Below are 15,458 nucleotides of genomic sequence, written 5' to 3'. Positions count from 1 at the left end.
TATCATCTATACATCCATCTATCTACCCACCCTATACCTATCTATGGATCTTGTATCTATCCATCTAGTATCTTTCCATCTATACATCCCTCTATCTTGTATCTATATATTTTATATATCCATCTTAGATTATTAGATAATTTGATATGATAGATAAATAGATAGAAGATGGATAGATGCATAGAGATTGATAGATAATTACATATGAGAAATATATTTATCTATACATCCGTCTATCTACCCATCCTATATCTATCTATCGATCTTGTGACCATCTATCTATCCATCCAGTATCTTTCTATCTATACATCCATCTATCTTGTATACATCTTATATCTATCTATTATCTGTCGATCTATTTATATATCTATCTTAGATTATTAGATAATTAGATATGATAGATATATATCTCATATCTAATTATGTATCAATCTCTATGTATCTATCTATCATCTATACATACATCTAGTATCTTTCTATCTATACATCCATCTATCTTGTATACATCTTATATCTATCTATTATCTGTCGATCTATTTATATATCTATCTTAGATTATTAGATAATTAGATATAATAGATATATATCTCATATCTAATTATGTATCAATCTCTATGTATCTATCTATCATCTATACATACATCTAGTATCTTTCTATCTATACATCCATCTATCTTGTATACATCTTATATTTATCTATTATCTGTCTATCTATTTATATATTCATCTTAAATTATTAGATAGATAGATATGATAGTTGAAAGATGGATAGATGCATAGAGATTGATAATTAGATATTAGAGATATATCTATCTATCTATCGAGCTATCTATCGATCGATCTATCTATCTATCTAATATCTATCTATCCATCTAGTATCTTTCTATCTATACGTCCATCTATCTTGTATATATGCTATATCTATCTATTTATATATTCATCTTGGATTATTAGATAATTAGATAGATGGATAGATGATGAATAGATACATAGAGATTATACATAATTAGATATGAGAGCTCTATCTCCTGGCAAGCAGCTGGTTCTCCCTGGCACTGAGCCCCTGCCTTGCAGTGTGCTCGGGACTTACCGCATGTGAGAGGTGACTATCCTGTAATCAGTAGTCCAGGTGCAGACTCAGCAGAGAGCGGCGCGGCCAGCAGCCTCCTGCCTGTCACTGCAGAGGCCCAATAGCATGTGGGCATTGTCCCCCGCCTGCCCCCGGTAGGAGTGCCTCTCCTCAGTGACAGTGCAGCCTGCCCCCGGTAGGAGTGCCTCTCCTCAGTGACAGTGCAGCCTGCCCCCGGTAGGAGTGCCTCTCCTCAGTGACAGTGCAGCCTGCCCCCGGTAGGAGTGCCTCTCCTCAGTGACAGTGCAGCCTGCCCTGCCCAGCCCACGTTGCTATTAGAGCGAAATACAGAACTTACTCTGTTGCACCAAGAAAAGGAAGGGTCTTCCTATTCACCTTGAATTCTCCATCCCTGCCGCCAAGCAGAAGTGTGCAGCCTGGATCTATCTGGCCTGCTCCTGTCAGGTCCTGCACCTGGATCCAGAGGGGAACCCTGACCTCAGCCATGGGTAAGTGGCTCAGATCCTCATGCACATAGCTGTCAAGTCTTCCTCCTATGCATGCCCTGTCTAAACTACTGACCTGTTCCTGTCCTAGCTGCAAGGTAGGGATCATTAGCAGAGGCAATCAGTACTCACTGCTGGAAGCTTCTCCTTGCACTTGGGTAGATGTTCCATTGCCCTAAATTCATGTCTGGAGGGGAGAGGAACCTATTCACTGCTAATGAGGTGAGAAAAGCTTTGCTGATCACATACCCAGAACTAATGCTAGGTCTGCATGCATCTGTCCACAGAACCTGCCTTTGGAGAAGTCAACCAGCTAGGAGGGGTGTTTGTGAATGGAAGACCCTTACCCAATGCCATCAGGTTAAGGATTGTGGAGCTGGCTCAACTTGGGATCAGGCCTTGTGACATCAGTCGACAACTGAGGGTTTCCCATGGATGTGTCAGCAAGATTCTGGCTCGCTACAATGAGACTGGATCCATCCTTCCAGGAGCCATTGGTGGCAGCAAACCTCGGGTGACCACCCCGACTGTGGTCAAACACATCAGGACCTATAAGCAGAGGGACCCTGGGATCTTTGCCTGGGAAATTAGGGACAGGCTCCTGGCTGATGGGGTGTGTGACAAGTACAATGTGCCCTCAGTCAGTTCTATCAGCCGGATCCTTAGAAATAAAATTGGAAATCTGTCCCAGCAAAGTCACTATGACTCCCACAAACAGCATCACCACCAGACAGCCGCCTCAGCTCTGCAGTACAACCACATCTACTCCTACACCAACCCCATGGCTGCAGGAGCCAAGGTGCCCACACCGCCTGGCATGCCCTGCATGGCAATGCCCCGGACCTGGCCCTCATCGCATTCTGTCACCGACATCCTTGGGATTAGGTCGATCACAGATCAAGGTAAGCGGCTCACAGATCCCATTATATTCTTACTAGCCTGATCAATAATACTAATAATCCATACATAAACTCTCTCTCTCTCTCTATATATATATATATATATATATATATATATATATATATATATATATATATATATATATATATATATATATATAGTATATATATATATATATATATATATGTGTGTGTGTATATATATATAGGTAGAGGAGAACAGAGAGCAGACAGAATACATTAGAATAGACGTGGTTAACTATTTGTATTTTAATTTCTTTTAAAGAATTTATTACTTTTGCATTATAGTGATACACAATTAGAAATGATTTACCTGTGCAACAGTGAGAATAAATTCATGAATTTTCATATGTATTTATAACAATAGTTATACAATAATAAACAAAATAATCTTAAAATATAAAAATGTTATGATACAGCAGACGCTAAACAAAAACAAGGCATGTGCAAATATTAAAGATATTAGAAATCTGAAAATAAAAATCTGAGCATTCTAAAATGTACTACACATCCGAGTACTTTTCTAAACATGATTTCTGTCATATGCATTTCTCATCTAACTATCCATTTGTCCATTTATAATTTGTCCTCTAATTTTCTATGTATATCTATTCTATCCTATCTATCTATCTATCTATCTATCTATTTTTTGCATAGAGTGTGCCATCTTTTAGCATTTTTAGCCATTGAGAAATAGTCTAGTCCCTTTGTTTTTTTTCCCCTTGTACTGCCATTTAGCATTTGTCTGTCTGTCTATCTATCTATCTATCTATCTATCTATCTATGTATCTATCATCTCTCAACCAATCAGTCAATCAATCATCTATCTAATAATCTATCTATTATCTATCTATCTCTATATATTATCTATCTGTCTTTCTATTTACAGTGTGTGTGTATGTGTGTGTGTGTATATATATATATATATATATATATATATATATATATATGTGTGCATATATATATATATATATATATATTTATATATTTTTATTTATTTTGTATGTATTATTAGTATTTAGAAGACATGTACCATACAGCCTTCTTCCTGCCATCACTAATCTAGTCTGTAGCCTGTAGACACATGTGGCAGGGTATGAGGATGCCCCTGGCTGGTAGCAGCCCCAGCTCCTGTGCAGCTTCTCCACCTAATACTTGTAGACATGCTGAGAAAACTGTATATAAGGGAGATCAGCTCTAATAGAGCTGAAGGCTGAAGAAGTGCAGTCCCCAGCTTCTCACTTGAGAGCAGGTCTGTGTCATCAGCCCTGTGCCTGCTGGAAATTAGGGAAAAGTTTCACTTCTTTAGTTTGTGCAATCAGACTAAATTTACCCAGACAGGAAGTTCAAATGTCAGATAATTGGTTTCATTCTGAGGCACAGAGTACAACCTCTGGGCATAATGTGTACAGGAGGAGATCTGCCCTTCACCTAGAGACTCATTTTCTGCTTATTTCCCTGGACTCCTCTGCTCCCCCATACAGGGACTCCTATTGATACCCCAGTAAGAAACCAGTAAAGGCCCAGCTCTCCCAGCTTCAGCTCCTGGCCTAATGAGACAAAGTGCTTTATCTGCTTCCCTATAGAGACTGCCCTAGAAATATCCACAGATTACCATTTCCTGAATTGGCCTAACATTGGAGAATTAGATTACAAATTGGGAATGTTTGTAGATCCCTCTAATGGTTTCCTCTCTTATTAACACCACATTGGCAGTCAGGCCTCCAAGGGAACTGTCTGGAGTTGTTCCTCTATGTCTCAGATTTTGGGGAAAAGATTCCTGAGCCCTGTACAGGGGTCTGCCCTGCAATGCTCAGGCCATTAGCTTGTTCTTTGTGAGCAAATTGCTAATTTATTGGACACAGCATTGCTTCTGACTCGGGGACAGCTCTTTCTGGTGGGGAAAGTGTGAACTGGTTGTTATTAGGGCAGGGTGACCGCAGGGGAGAGGGGACTTCTCACTTTATACATAGATTGGACAGACATCTGGATAGTAAAGTAGAGGCCGAGTATAAAGAGTCAGACACAGACAAGGGAGCGAATCTGTGCACCAAAAATGTAACGAGAACAAAAAAATAGTCTAGAAAATACAAAATATAAGAAGAATATATAACCTATCATTGTAACAAATACAATAAGATGCATAAAAATATAAAAATAAACAAAACCTATCAAACATATTGATAGGTTTTGTTTATTTTTATTGTTATATTTTTATTTACAATATATATGAAATAAATATAAAATATGGATTAATATGACATCTTTTTTAATACATGAAATATATGAAAAATATAAAAATATATGAAATAAATGTGTAATAATATGACAAATTTATTAATATATTAAATACTTAGCAAAATATATTTTTATTTACAATCTATATGAAAAAAATATAAGAAAAATAATTTGGATTGCAGCTGATATTACATCCTGTATAATTAAGATAATTTGAAGTGGAAGTTAGAGTCTTTTAATGATTTGAGCCCATACACATTGCATTTAGGGTCACTCGGGGTCACATAATAATAAACATTATAAATAATAACTCTATATATTATCGTCCATGGTTCTGCCCAGCTGTCTGCAGGGTGTGTGGGTGAGGGACATTTGCTGTCACACCACTTTTCCAGACCCTTTCTCCTTACAATCCAGAATGACAGATCTTCCAGCTTTGACTACATTGTGAGTTTGACTCTGGAAAGTTTTGTTCCCCCCTCACTGTAAAATAAACATTTCTGACAAATTCTGGAATTCTAAGTATTTTCCATATTTAATCCTTTCTTCAAACACAGGCCGCACTTGATTTCACCACTTTTTCGGGCTGCAGAATATTTTTCTTGTAGAAAAATCCATTTTCTTCCGAGATGGGAATGAGCAGTGGTGTGCTGTCACAAGCTGGGATTAATGGGCCCTGGGATTAATGACTGCGGCTAATTATTGCAATTCTTCCGCATTATCCTAAAATCCACAAAAAAAGCCGCATTTCCATTTACACTGAAAACATAGTAACCTCCATTTTATTTGCCTCTATGAATTTCACACATTGGGGAGAGCAGGAGACTGAAAGCCAAGATACACACTCAGCAGAAGGGCTGCACTTACCGCAAGGGTTTATTACCTGATCCCAGAGCCTGTGAGTATAGGTGGGGAGGGGGGCGATCATCCAGGAGAGGGGCCGATGATCCAGGAGAGGGGCGATCATCCAGAGAGGGGGCGATCATCCAGAAAGGGCCCATCATCCAGGAGAGGGGCGATCATCCAGAAAGGGCCCATCATCCAGGATAGGGGCGATCATCCAGAAAGGGCCCATCATCCAGGAGAGGGGCGATCATCCAGAAAGGGCCCATAAAATATTCCAGGAGAGCTATACCACCACATTTATGTATTTCAGAGATCAGATCGATTTATAAGATAATATATATATATATATATATATATATATATATATATATATATATATATATATATATATAATGGAAAAAAATCGGACAGCACTCCAGACGGTTTCTTCAGTAAAGCAAGTGTCTTTAATCACCCATGTGGTGGCAGCAAAAAAGCAACGTTTCGGCTCTACATGAGCCTTTCTCAAGCCTTGAGAAAGGCTCATGTAGAGCCGAAACGTTGCTTTTTTGCTGCCACCACATGGGTGATTAAAGACACTTGCTTTACTGAAGAAACCGTCTGGAGTGCTGTCCGATTTTTTTCCATTGTCCATTAGTGGGTAAGCTCCAATTACCGTGCTCGGACCCTGCACCCACTTTTTTCATTAGTGGTGCTGCCGGTAGATTTTCACAATATATATATATATATATATATATATATATATATATATATATATATATATATATATATATATATATATATATAGTCACATCCATATATTGGATACAATTAGATAAGATAGTATATAGATCGATATATTATATAAATATAAATCTATCCGAGATGGATATATGAGATAGATATATTAGATATAAATATATCATACAAATGGATTAGATAGATAGACAGATAGATCTGGTGATCAATCTATTCGGAAAATACAGATATATCCGACAGAGAGATATCAGATCGATATGAATGATGGATATTAATATATCAGATAGGGGATAGTTAAATGAAATAGATCAGATACATACATACATAAATAGATGGATGGATAAACATATAAATATATTAGATTAACTATTTTAAGAATAAATAATCTGCCTTGAGCACTCCCCCCCCCCCCTCCCCTCTGTTGTATTGTTTATATATAATGATATATAATGGCCTATGATATAATGGGGTTTTTACAATATATTTTGGAAATGTTTGGTGTGGTTTTTTTTTTTTTTACTGTCTTTATGAAGATATATTTCCATATGTATGTAGCATTATGTTTCCTTATTTGTGCGGATCTTCAAAATGTTGCACCATAATTATTAACATGAATGTGCGCACAGATGTAGCAGAGCCGAATTTTGTTGCAATTCTATCTATGTAATTATTCACCTATATCTACCTACCTATGTCTCTGTGTTTGTGAAGGGGTCTCTATCAGCCCCAGTGACCGTGCTGCTCCTCTGTCCCCAGACACTTCTCCCTACCACAGTCCTAAAATAGAAGAATGGAGCAGTCTGAGCAGAAATGGCTTCCAGTCCACACAGCACATGATCAATGGACTGGAGAAAGGCTCCCTAGACCAGGAGGTGAAGTACAGCCAGGTAAGTGCCCCCAGTACCTACAGCTGGATGGTCTGACATTAGCTTTCGGGTTGATTTATATGAAGATACAGTTGCTTTTCGATCGGACATAGAAAATAATGTGCAGCTTTTTTTATTAACTGGTTGCTAGCTTTGGTTTTATAGATGTATTACACACAGACAGCAAGCAGCATAGTGAGGGCTGCAGCCATTCCTGGACCTTGTTTCATCCTCCACAAGATGCGATTATTTGTATTATTGTTGTCGGTATTTGTACACATTGTAGTATCATTACTCTGCGATTGTTAAGTTGAATATGTGAATATATATATATATATATATATATATATATACACACACAGGGCTGCGACTATAAGGAGACATATAGGGCTCCTCCACATAACTGCCGGGGTGATATGGTGCCCCTGGCAGTGTACACTGCCCCTCTGTGTGACTGCTGGAATATTACCCTGTGTATATGTTCGGAAGAAGATACAATAACACATCGGTGAATTCTATGGATGGTTTGCATTTTTTTGTTAATTAAAACCATTTTGCTATATAGTAATGGAGTCATACAGCCCCAGAATATATCAATACTGAAGAGCAGCAATGGACTGAAATGCATGAAGCAAACTAGAGAGATAATCCAGGAGTAATACTGTGTTCTATTATATTATTATTATTACACTGTGGGGGGAAATCAGACAGCACTGAGCCAAGGGAGATAGATTTGGAAGATTTCCTGCAGTATATCTATATCTATCTATCTGTCTATCTAATATCTATCTATCTAATAGCTATCTATGTATCTAATATCTATCTATGTATCTAATATCTATCTATCTATGTATCTAATATCTATCTATCTATGTATCTAATATCTATCTATCTATGTATCTAATATCTATCTATCTATGTATCTAATATCTATCTATGTATCTAATATCTATCTATGTATCTAATATCTATCTATCTATCTATCTATCTATCTATCTATCTATCTATCTATCCATCTATCTAATATCTGTCTATCTAATAGCTATCTATGTATCTAATATTTATCTATCTAATCTATCTGATGTTATCCTTCTAATTTCTTTATTTTTCCCTTCTCTCTAATAAAAATATACAATTAAAAGTAACACTCCAACTCAAGTGAAAATAAAAAATAAAAATTGTGAACCTTCTATTAAATTTTTCACTTGAGTTGAAGTGTTACCTCTAAATGAATGTTTTTGTGCTCTACTGAGCAACTGCAGATACATTTTTTTATGCTGCCAAATCTATCTATTTTCCTGATATCTATCTATCTATTTATCTAATATCTATATCATATCGATCTATCTATCTCATATCTATCACATATATATTATCTATCTCATATCTATCTCATATATCTATCACATATCTTTTATCTATCTATCTATCTATCTATATATATATACAAGTCTTTTTAGTGCCCCTTCACATATATCAGGTAAACCTCCAGTCTTGATGCACAATACATTACAGCAGGGATCAGCAACCTCCAGCACATCAGCTGCTGTGAAACTATAACTCCCAGAATCCTCATTTCACTTATATGGGAGTTACAAGAGCAGCCAAGAAAATGTGCATGCTGGGAGTTGTAGTTTCACAGAAAGTTGCCAATCCCTGCACTAGAGGGAAACTGAAGCCAGAGCTAATCGCATCGTTTAGGATCGTCCATATTCATCATCAGTTGTGATGTCGGATGTCAAATCGTGCTGTATGTTCCCTGTCTGCCATGGTCAGTCTATGGAGGCTGGACCTGTGCACTACATCTACCAGCTGTGTCACCAGCCCCGATCCTGTTACTCCCGGAGTCTGTGATTTCTCCCCCTGTCAGACCCGGCTGCCACTTGGCCAACACTGATGATATATGGTGCCCCAATGAGCAGGAAATGACATTTCACAGCTGGGGGGTTAACATTCTGCAGATAGGACGCAGATTTTCTGCTGTAGAAATGAATTGCAGTGCACAGGATGAGCTATCAGGACAACTGTGTGTAACATGGGCCTGGATGCAGGAAAATCCGCCCCATGTGGCTGTACATTTAAGATCTACCTAATGGTCACCGTACAGAAGGTTTTCTTCTCTATTTAGGTCTAAAGCTAAATTCTGGGTTTGTGGATACCAGTGAGCAGTGCATTGCTGGGCTCAGATGACAGCTACAGTCCGATATTTCTGATGGGCATGGTGTCTCTCTTCCTAAGGGCTCCATGTCCGTAAAAAAAAAATTGCGGACCGTATGCAGAACCATTCATTTCAATAGGTCCGCAAAAAAAACGGAAGTTACTCCGTATACATTCTGTTTCCGTATGTCTGCATTTCCGTTCTGCCCAAAAAATAGAACATGACCTATTATTGTCTACATCAAGGACAAGGATACTATACTGGTCCTTAATGCGGATAATAATAGGTGATGTTCTATTTTTTTGCGGAATGGAAATACGCTCATACGGAGGATAGTACAGTTCTATAAAGGGCCAGCTGTTCCGTTCCGCAAAATACGGAATGCACACAGGTGTCATCCATTTTTTTGCGGACCGCAAATTACATACGGTCGTGTGCATGAGCCCTAAGGGCAACGGGTAGAATATTGAAAACCGCCATGGCCCTGCATGGGCAGTAAATAAAAAACCGTAACGAATCAGATTTCGGTTTCATGGAGTAAATTGCATTTGACCACATTTGAAACACTGCACAGAAATGAATAGAAAAGGGAAAAACTGAACCATAGTTCAAATATAGAAAATTGACTACAAAAACAGCGCACATCTGGCCGGTTCACCCAGGTAGCACATTAACCTCTTCATGGCTGACCAGATTGTAAGCACTGTGCCTGTGGCTTTATTGAAGTTTTTTTTTATTTTTTTTACATGATGCCCACAATTTAAACTAGTTATATCCTTGGCAATCGCTATGTTTGCAGGTAACCGCATGTAGCAGAGCTGAATTTTGTTAAATTGCTGCTTTTGCGCACTACGTTAACTCTATAGGAGCTCACATGAATTATGCCAAAGTACAGACTGTCGGTCCAAAGGCTTTTTCATGAAGATGTCATCTGTGTAATCACCTCTGCAGAACCATTATCCTATGGAGCCAGCAGCCGTTCCTTAAGATTTCTTACGCGACTCCTGTTTATAATTGAGGCGATGAGATGCATAGAAGTGGCTAGGATCGTGGTAGGGAATGGTTTTAAGATAATATCAGAAGGATAGATCTAAACATTAGATCAGGGATGCCCAACCTGCAGCCCTCCAGCTGTTGCAAAAATACAACTCTAAGCATGCCTACAGCAGAGCATGGTGGGAGTTGTAGTGTTACAACAGCTGGAGGGCTGCAGGTTGGGCATCCCTGTTTACACATAGAGGGAGGAGGCCATTGCATGCCTTGCTCCCTTACATTATGTTTACATATGGTGTAAATGCAGCGTATTTTCTGGAGCAGAATTACGTGTGGAAAATCTGCAGCATTTTACAGTAGAAACAAAGTGGAGGAGAGATGACCAGATCTGTGTAACACATTTGCAGTAAAGATTGACCTGCAGTGTGGATTTTGGTGTGAATTTCATAATTTGCAATGCACAAGGTGAGATCAATGGCAGATCTGCAGCGAAAATATGTGGAATCATGGCAAAATCCACCACATGCGGCCAAACCCTTGGTGTTGGGTAATACCAGCGAGGACAGAGGGCCTGGTACTCCAACATCCTTGTGCTGATTCCCCCTGCCTTGTTTGAGGACATTGCTTATGGAGAAGGAAGCTCTACACAAGTTCTCACCATCCAGTAGTAGCAGAGATGAGACCAGTCTTGACTAGGGCCTCTCTCCCTCCAAGAGCCCCACAGGTCACGTATGGTCTGTCTGTATCTGTAGATCTGTGAGTAGCGTTCCTTTGGAGGCCTACTGTAGTGTTCCCTGGATCCCTGCTTCCAGAGACCTCCAGACTCATTTGTGTTGAAGGACATTGGTGACCATGTTATCACACCTATAGGATCTGCTTCCAGCTGTATATTTGTGTCAGGTCTTTTTCTGGAGATACATTTCGCTCTGTAATCTCTGCCGTGATCTTCTATACAGCAGTTTAGACAGGTTTACATTGGGCAATTATCGGGAACAAACGCCCATTCCTGATCATCTGCCCGTGAAAAAGGAGGAAGAAGCAAAATGATGCTGGCCAGAAAAAGTGAATCTGTATGAGGATGAGCGATGGGAGTAGCCATCACTCATTCCAATACAGTGGAGGAGATTGTGTGTAAATACAGCTCCTCACCTCCACTGACAAGCAGGCAATTATCGGGAAGGAACATTTGTAATACGCCTTTACCTTGTAATAGGTCACGGTCATCACAGATGCCTCCCATAGAGACCATTCATAGTCAGAGTAGACTATTCGGATGCCTTCACACGCTGCAGATTTAGTAGAAGTTTCTGCAACAAAATCTGCTGCATGTGAAGGCACCATTTTTTGTCCCAGAGGCGTTATGTTGTCATGAGGACATACAAGGATTGGTGGCAAAAAAATAAAAAATCACGTCAAGAAGTCCTCACGCAATGGAATTGCTGCAGATTTTTCTTTTTGTTATGGTTGTGTGCATAGGGCCTTATGGCCAGCTTCAGGCCTGCATTGATCATGTAGGTAGAACAGACCAGTCCATATTGTTGGTCAATGATGTCATCCATCTGCTTCATTGCAGTAGCCAAGCCGGGTTGTGGTGCCTGAAGGGTTAAGAATCCAGAGGGTTCTGCGTGCAGACGCAGAAGAGGCAATGGTTATACTTGGCACACTGCGTTCACATCTGTTTAATACTGTAATTAGCTGCAAATTAATAGAAGACATTTGAGAAATGAAAGACAAACTTTTACCGTATTTTATTATTTAACCGGGTGACTGGTAACTTCCCTGGTGGAGGATTGCAATAGAATACATCAATCTGCAAAACCTGTAGCAGAGCGTACTCATTGTATAGTACAGTTCGGAAAGTTGCTTTCTGCATCTGTTCCTTGCAGTTTGCAAGATCTCTGCTTGCTGTCATCGAATGGCGGTGTTCAGGGTTTAGTCCTAGTTATGTGGCATACAGCAGGTGCACGTCCAGGACAGATTCTTATTCTCTGGAAGCAAACAATAAGGCTAAATGCACACGATCAGAATTGCACATTGTATTTTATGAGAATTTTAAATTCTCATGTATACGATGCAGATTTTGACCTGCGGTGCGGATTTTAAAACCCGCAGCATGTCAATTTATTTTATTTTTTTCTGATCGGATTTTCTCCATTCATATCAACGGGGAGAGAAAAATCAGCATGCAGAAAATCTGCACCAATTGACGCGGATTGTCGCACATAAATCCTAAACGTGCACATTTACCCTTATGGACCATTCACACGGCAGCTTCTGCATACACAATTCAGTGTGGATTTCGAGCCAAAAAACTGTCAGGCAGCCGCATAGGATCTGCACCCCCGTTGTTCTCCATGCGAGGCTGCTCTGCGCTACAAAAGAACATGTCCTTTCTTCTGTATTAGTAAATAGTTATATCGCCCATAATATAACATTTCACAGTATTTCTTTCTAAGAGCTCTGTATTGTGTCTTTCCTCTGTTATTCCTACTACAAATTTATAAACAATTTGCCATCAGGGTAATGCATAGTATCACACTGCCGACGTCAGACTGTGTAGGGACGCATCCCTTTGGAAAGGGTACTCCTCAGTTAGCAATTTATCGATACGTTTATAGGAGCAATAACACAGTGATAGGGCTCATGCACACGGTTTTGATCCGCATCTGATCGACATTTTTTATGGATTGGATGTGGGTTCATTCATTTGCTGTCTGGATAGGACTGTTCTAGAGAGGGCAGGACGGTTGCGTTCTGCAAAAAGCGGAAGACACGCGGCCGGTATCCGTGTTTAGCGGATCTGCAATTTACTATGGCCATGTACTTGAGCCCTTATGAGAAGAGAGGCTCTAGAAATGTTATTTTATGGGGGGGAAAAGACAATTTACTATGATAGACAGGTCAAGAACGGCGAGAGGTTTTCCCACTAGCACAGTCTGACTGGCACATGCAGGACTTATTGGCCAACGTCAGGGGAAAATTTACACCTGCCCCCGGAGCAGCGACTGCACATGCACTGCTACACTTCTGGGTAGTGGCGCATGAACAGTTGCTGCTCCTATAGCAGAACTGCTGTGCTTGTGCTGTTAGACTTCACGTGGAGGGGGGGGGGGGGGGGGGACACAGTCAAGAACAGTGATGGCCAGTTCGCATTGTTCGCCCACGAACACATGCGGGCTGCCATCTTTTCTCACAAGTCCAGCGAGGCACAGGTAAGCCCTTACATGTGCCTGTGTGCGAGCCGGTCTGAAATCAAGTGCGGTCAGCGGGAGCAGGCAGTTCCGAGAACAGCCGCCGGGGGGCCTTCATCAGGCTGTTGATTTCAGACCAGCTCACGGCACAGGTAAGGGCTTACCTGTGCCTCGCCGGACTTGTGAGAAAAGATGGCAGCCTGCATGTGTTCGCGGGCGAACAATGCGAACTTGCCATCACTGGTCAAGAACTCTTGTTGATGCGATGAATTTACGTATATCAGGAATGCCTTATCTGCGGCCCTCTAGCTGTTGCAAAACTACAACTCCCAGTATGCCTGGACAGACTACAGTTATGAGGGCATGCTGGGAGTTGTAGTTTTGCAACAGCTGGAGGACTGCAGGTTGAGCAATCGCTCCTCTCTAGTACCAGGCTGCGGGTTCTCCTGCTTCCCTCCCCGGAGCACAGCTAGAAGTCGGTAAAACGTGTAGCTATAACTCCTGAGCAACTGGGTTTTGCACACAGCGCCCATTCCCCCCCTAACTGTGTTGACTTAGCTGTATATCCTCAGACCGCTCTGACGTATATGAGGCTCTATGTCTTTGCCGAATACGGAGTGCGGCTCAGTTCAGGACCTCCACACTTATTGAATTTGGTCATTTAGGCATGTCAAAAATAAACAATGTTTGGCACGTCTCGTTGAGAGAAGTGAATGTAACAAAGTGGATTTGTGTATATAAATACTATACATATATACTGTAAGTATGTGCTAAGCAACACGTCCTATTCCATATATATATATATATATATATATATCTATACAGTATTTTTATACTGTGTATATAATAAGCTGGCGTCTCCACCCGTACACATACAGTACCTAGCCGCTCTTTCTCATGTATACTCGGGAGATTCAGTTCTACTTATGCTTGTTAGTATTATTATAAAAATAATCTCTTCCATACTTTATCTTCTCACACTCCTGTTCAGCCTCAATGCTTTGCTGCTGCATTGTATAACTGCTTGCTGTTTAACTTTTATGTCCGTATTGGGTCTCTTGCATGGATCAGTCCTATGGCTTTCATAGACTGCTGCGAGCCCATACTGTACCTCTCTGTACCTTCAGTTATCTATGTGCCAATTGAAACATACTCCAAAGCATCTTCCTCTGGAGACACCATATAATGGTATTTAATACTGTAAGTCCTAACTGATCTCACTTCTCCTCCCCAATGAAATCCTTAGAATTAGCTTTCCAGGATATGTTGGTGCTATTAATACTAAATAATACGTTAATATTAAAGTACCGTATGTGTATGTAAAAGCTCTGTATATATGTTAGAATATCAGATTCAGGGTACTTTCACACGAGTGTTATTAGAATCCAGCAGGCAGTTCCGTTGCTGGAACTGCCGGCCGGATCCGGAAATCCGTATGCAAACGGATATCTTTTTTATTCCAGATCCTTTCCAGACTTGTGCATTGAAATACCGTATCCGTCTTTCCGGCCATCCAGAATAACGTATCTGGTATTCAATTTTTTCAAAGCTAGAAAGAACTGCGCATGCGCAGACCATTAATACATTTCAATGGAAATTAATGCCGGACCCAGCAAGTGCGGTAGTGTTCCGGGATTTTGTCTGGAAAAAAATACCTACAAGGGCTTGAATGGAAGACATCCTGATGCATACTAGACGGATTGCTTTCCATTCAGAATGCATTGGGATAAAACTCATGCGGTTTTTTTTCCCCCCCGTATTGAGACCCTTTACCGAATTTCAATACCGGAAAAGAATGACGCTAGTGTGAAAGTACCCTTAAAGGGGTTATCTAATGATTAATGTAAAAAATTAAAACCAGACATCATATAGCACATGTCAATCTATTTCTATCAAAGCTAGAACCAGCCCTGTACCTCACAGTGGATCCAGA

General features: G+C 40.1%; 1 protein-coding gene across 2 annotated transcripts in view; it reads left to right on the top strand.

Annotated features, from left to right (window-relative positions):
• Positions 1-1,457: 1,457 nt before the first annotated feature.
• The window catches only part of PAX9 (paired box 9), a 33,335-nt gene continuing 19,334 nt past the window's right edge, over positions 1,458-15,458 (top strand). Inside the window, exons 1-3 of one of the 2 annotated variants that reach the window (XM_044272712.1) lie at positions 1,458-1,578; positions 1,863-2,477; positions 7,074-7,204. In XM_044272712.1, coding sequence (XP_044128647.1) covers positions 1,575-1,578; positions 1,863-2,477; positions 7,074-7,204 — 750 coding nt within the window. In that variant the 5' untranslated portion in view covers positions 1,458-1,574. Of the gene's footprint in view, positions 1,579-1,815; positions 2,478-7,073; positions 7,205-15,458 lie in introns of those variants that run through there. The other variant, XM_044272711.1, reaches the window with a different exon arrangement.

This window comes from Bufo gargarizans, chromosome 11, assembly GCF_014858855.1.
Source record: "Bufo gargarizans isolate SCDJY-AF-19 chromosome 11, ASM1485885v1, whole genome shotgun sequence".
Taxonomy (NCBI): domain Eukaryota; kingdom Metazoa; phylum Chordata; class Amphibia; order Anura; family Bufonidae; genus Bufo; species Bufo gargarizans.
Note: the sequence above shows the minus strand (reverse complement) of the source record. Positions and strands in the feature narration are given on the sequence as shown.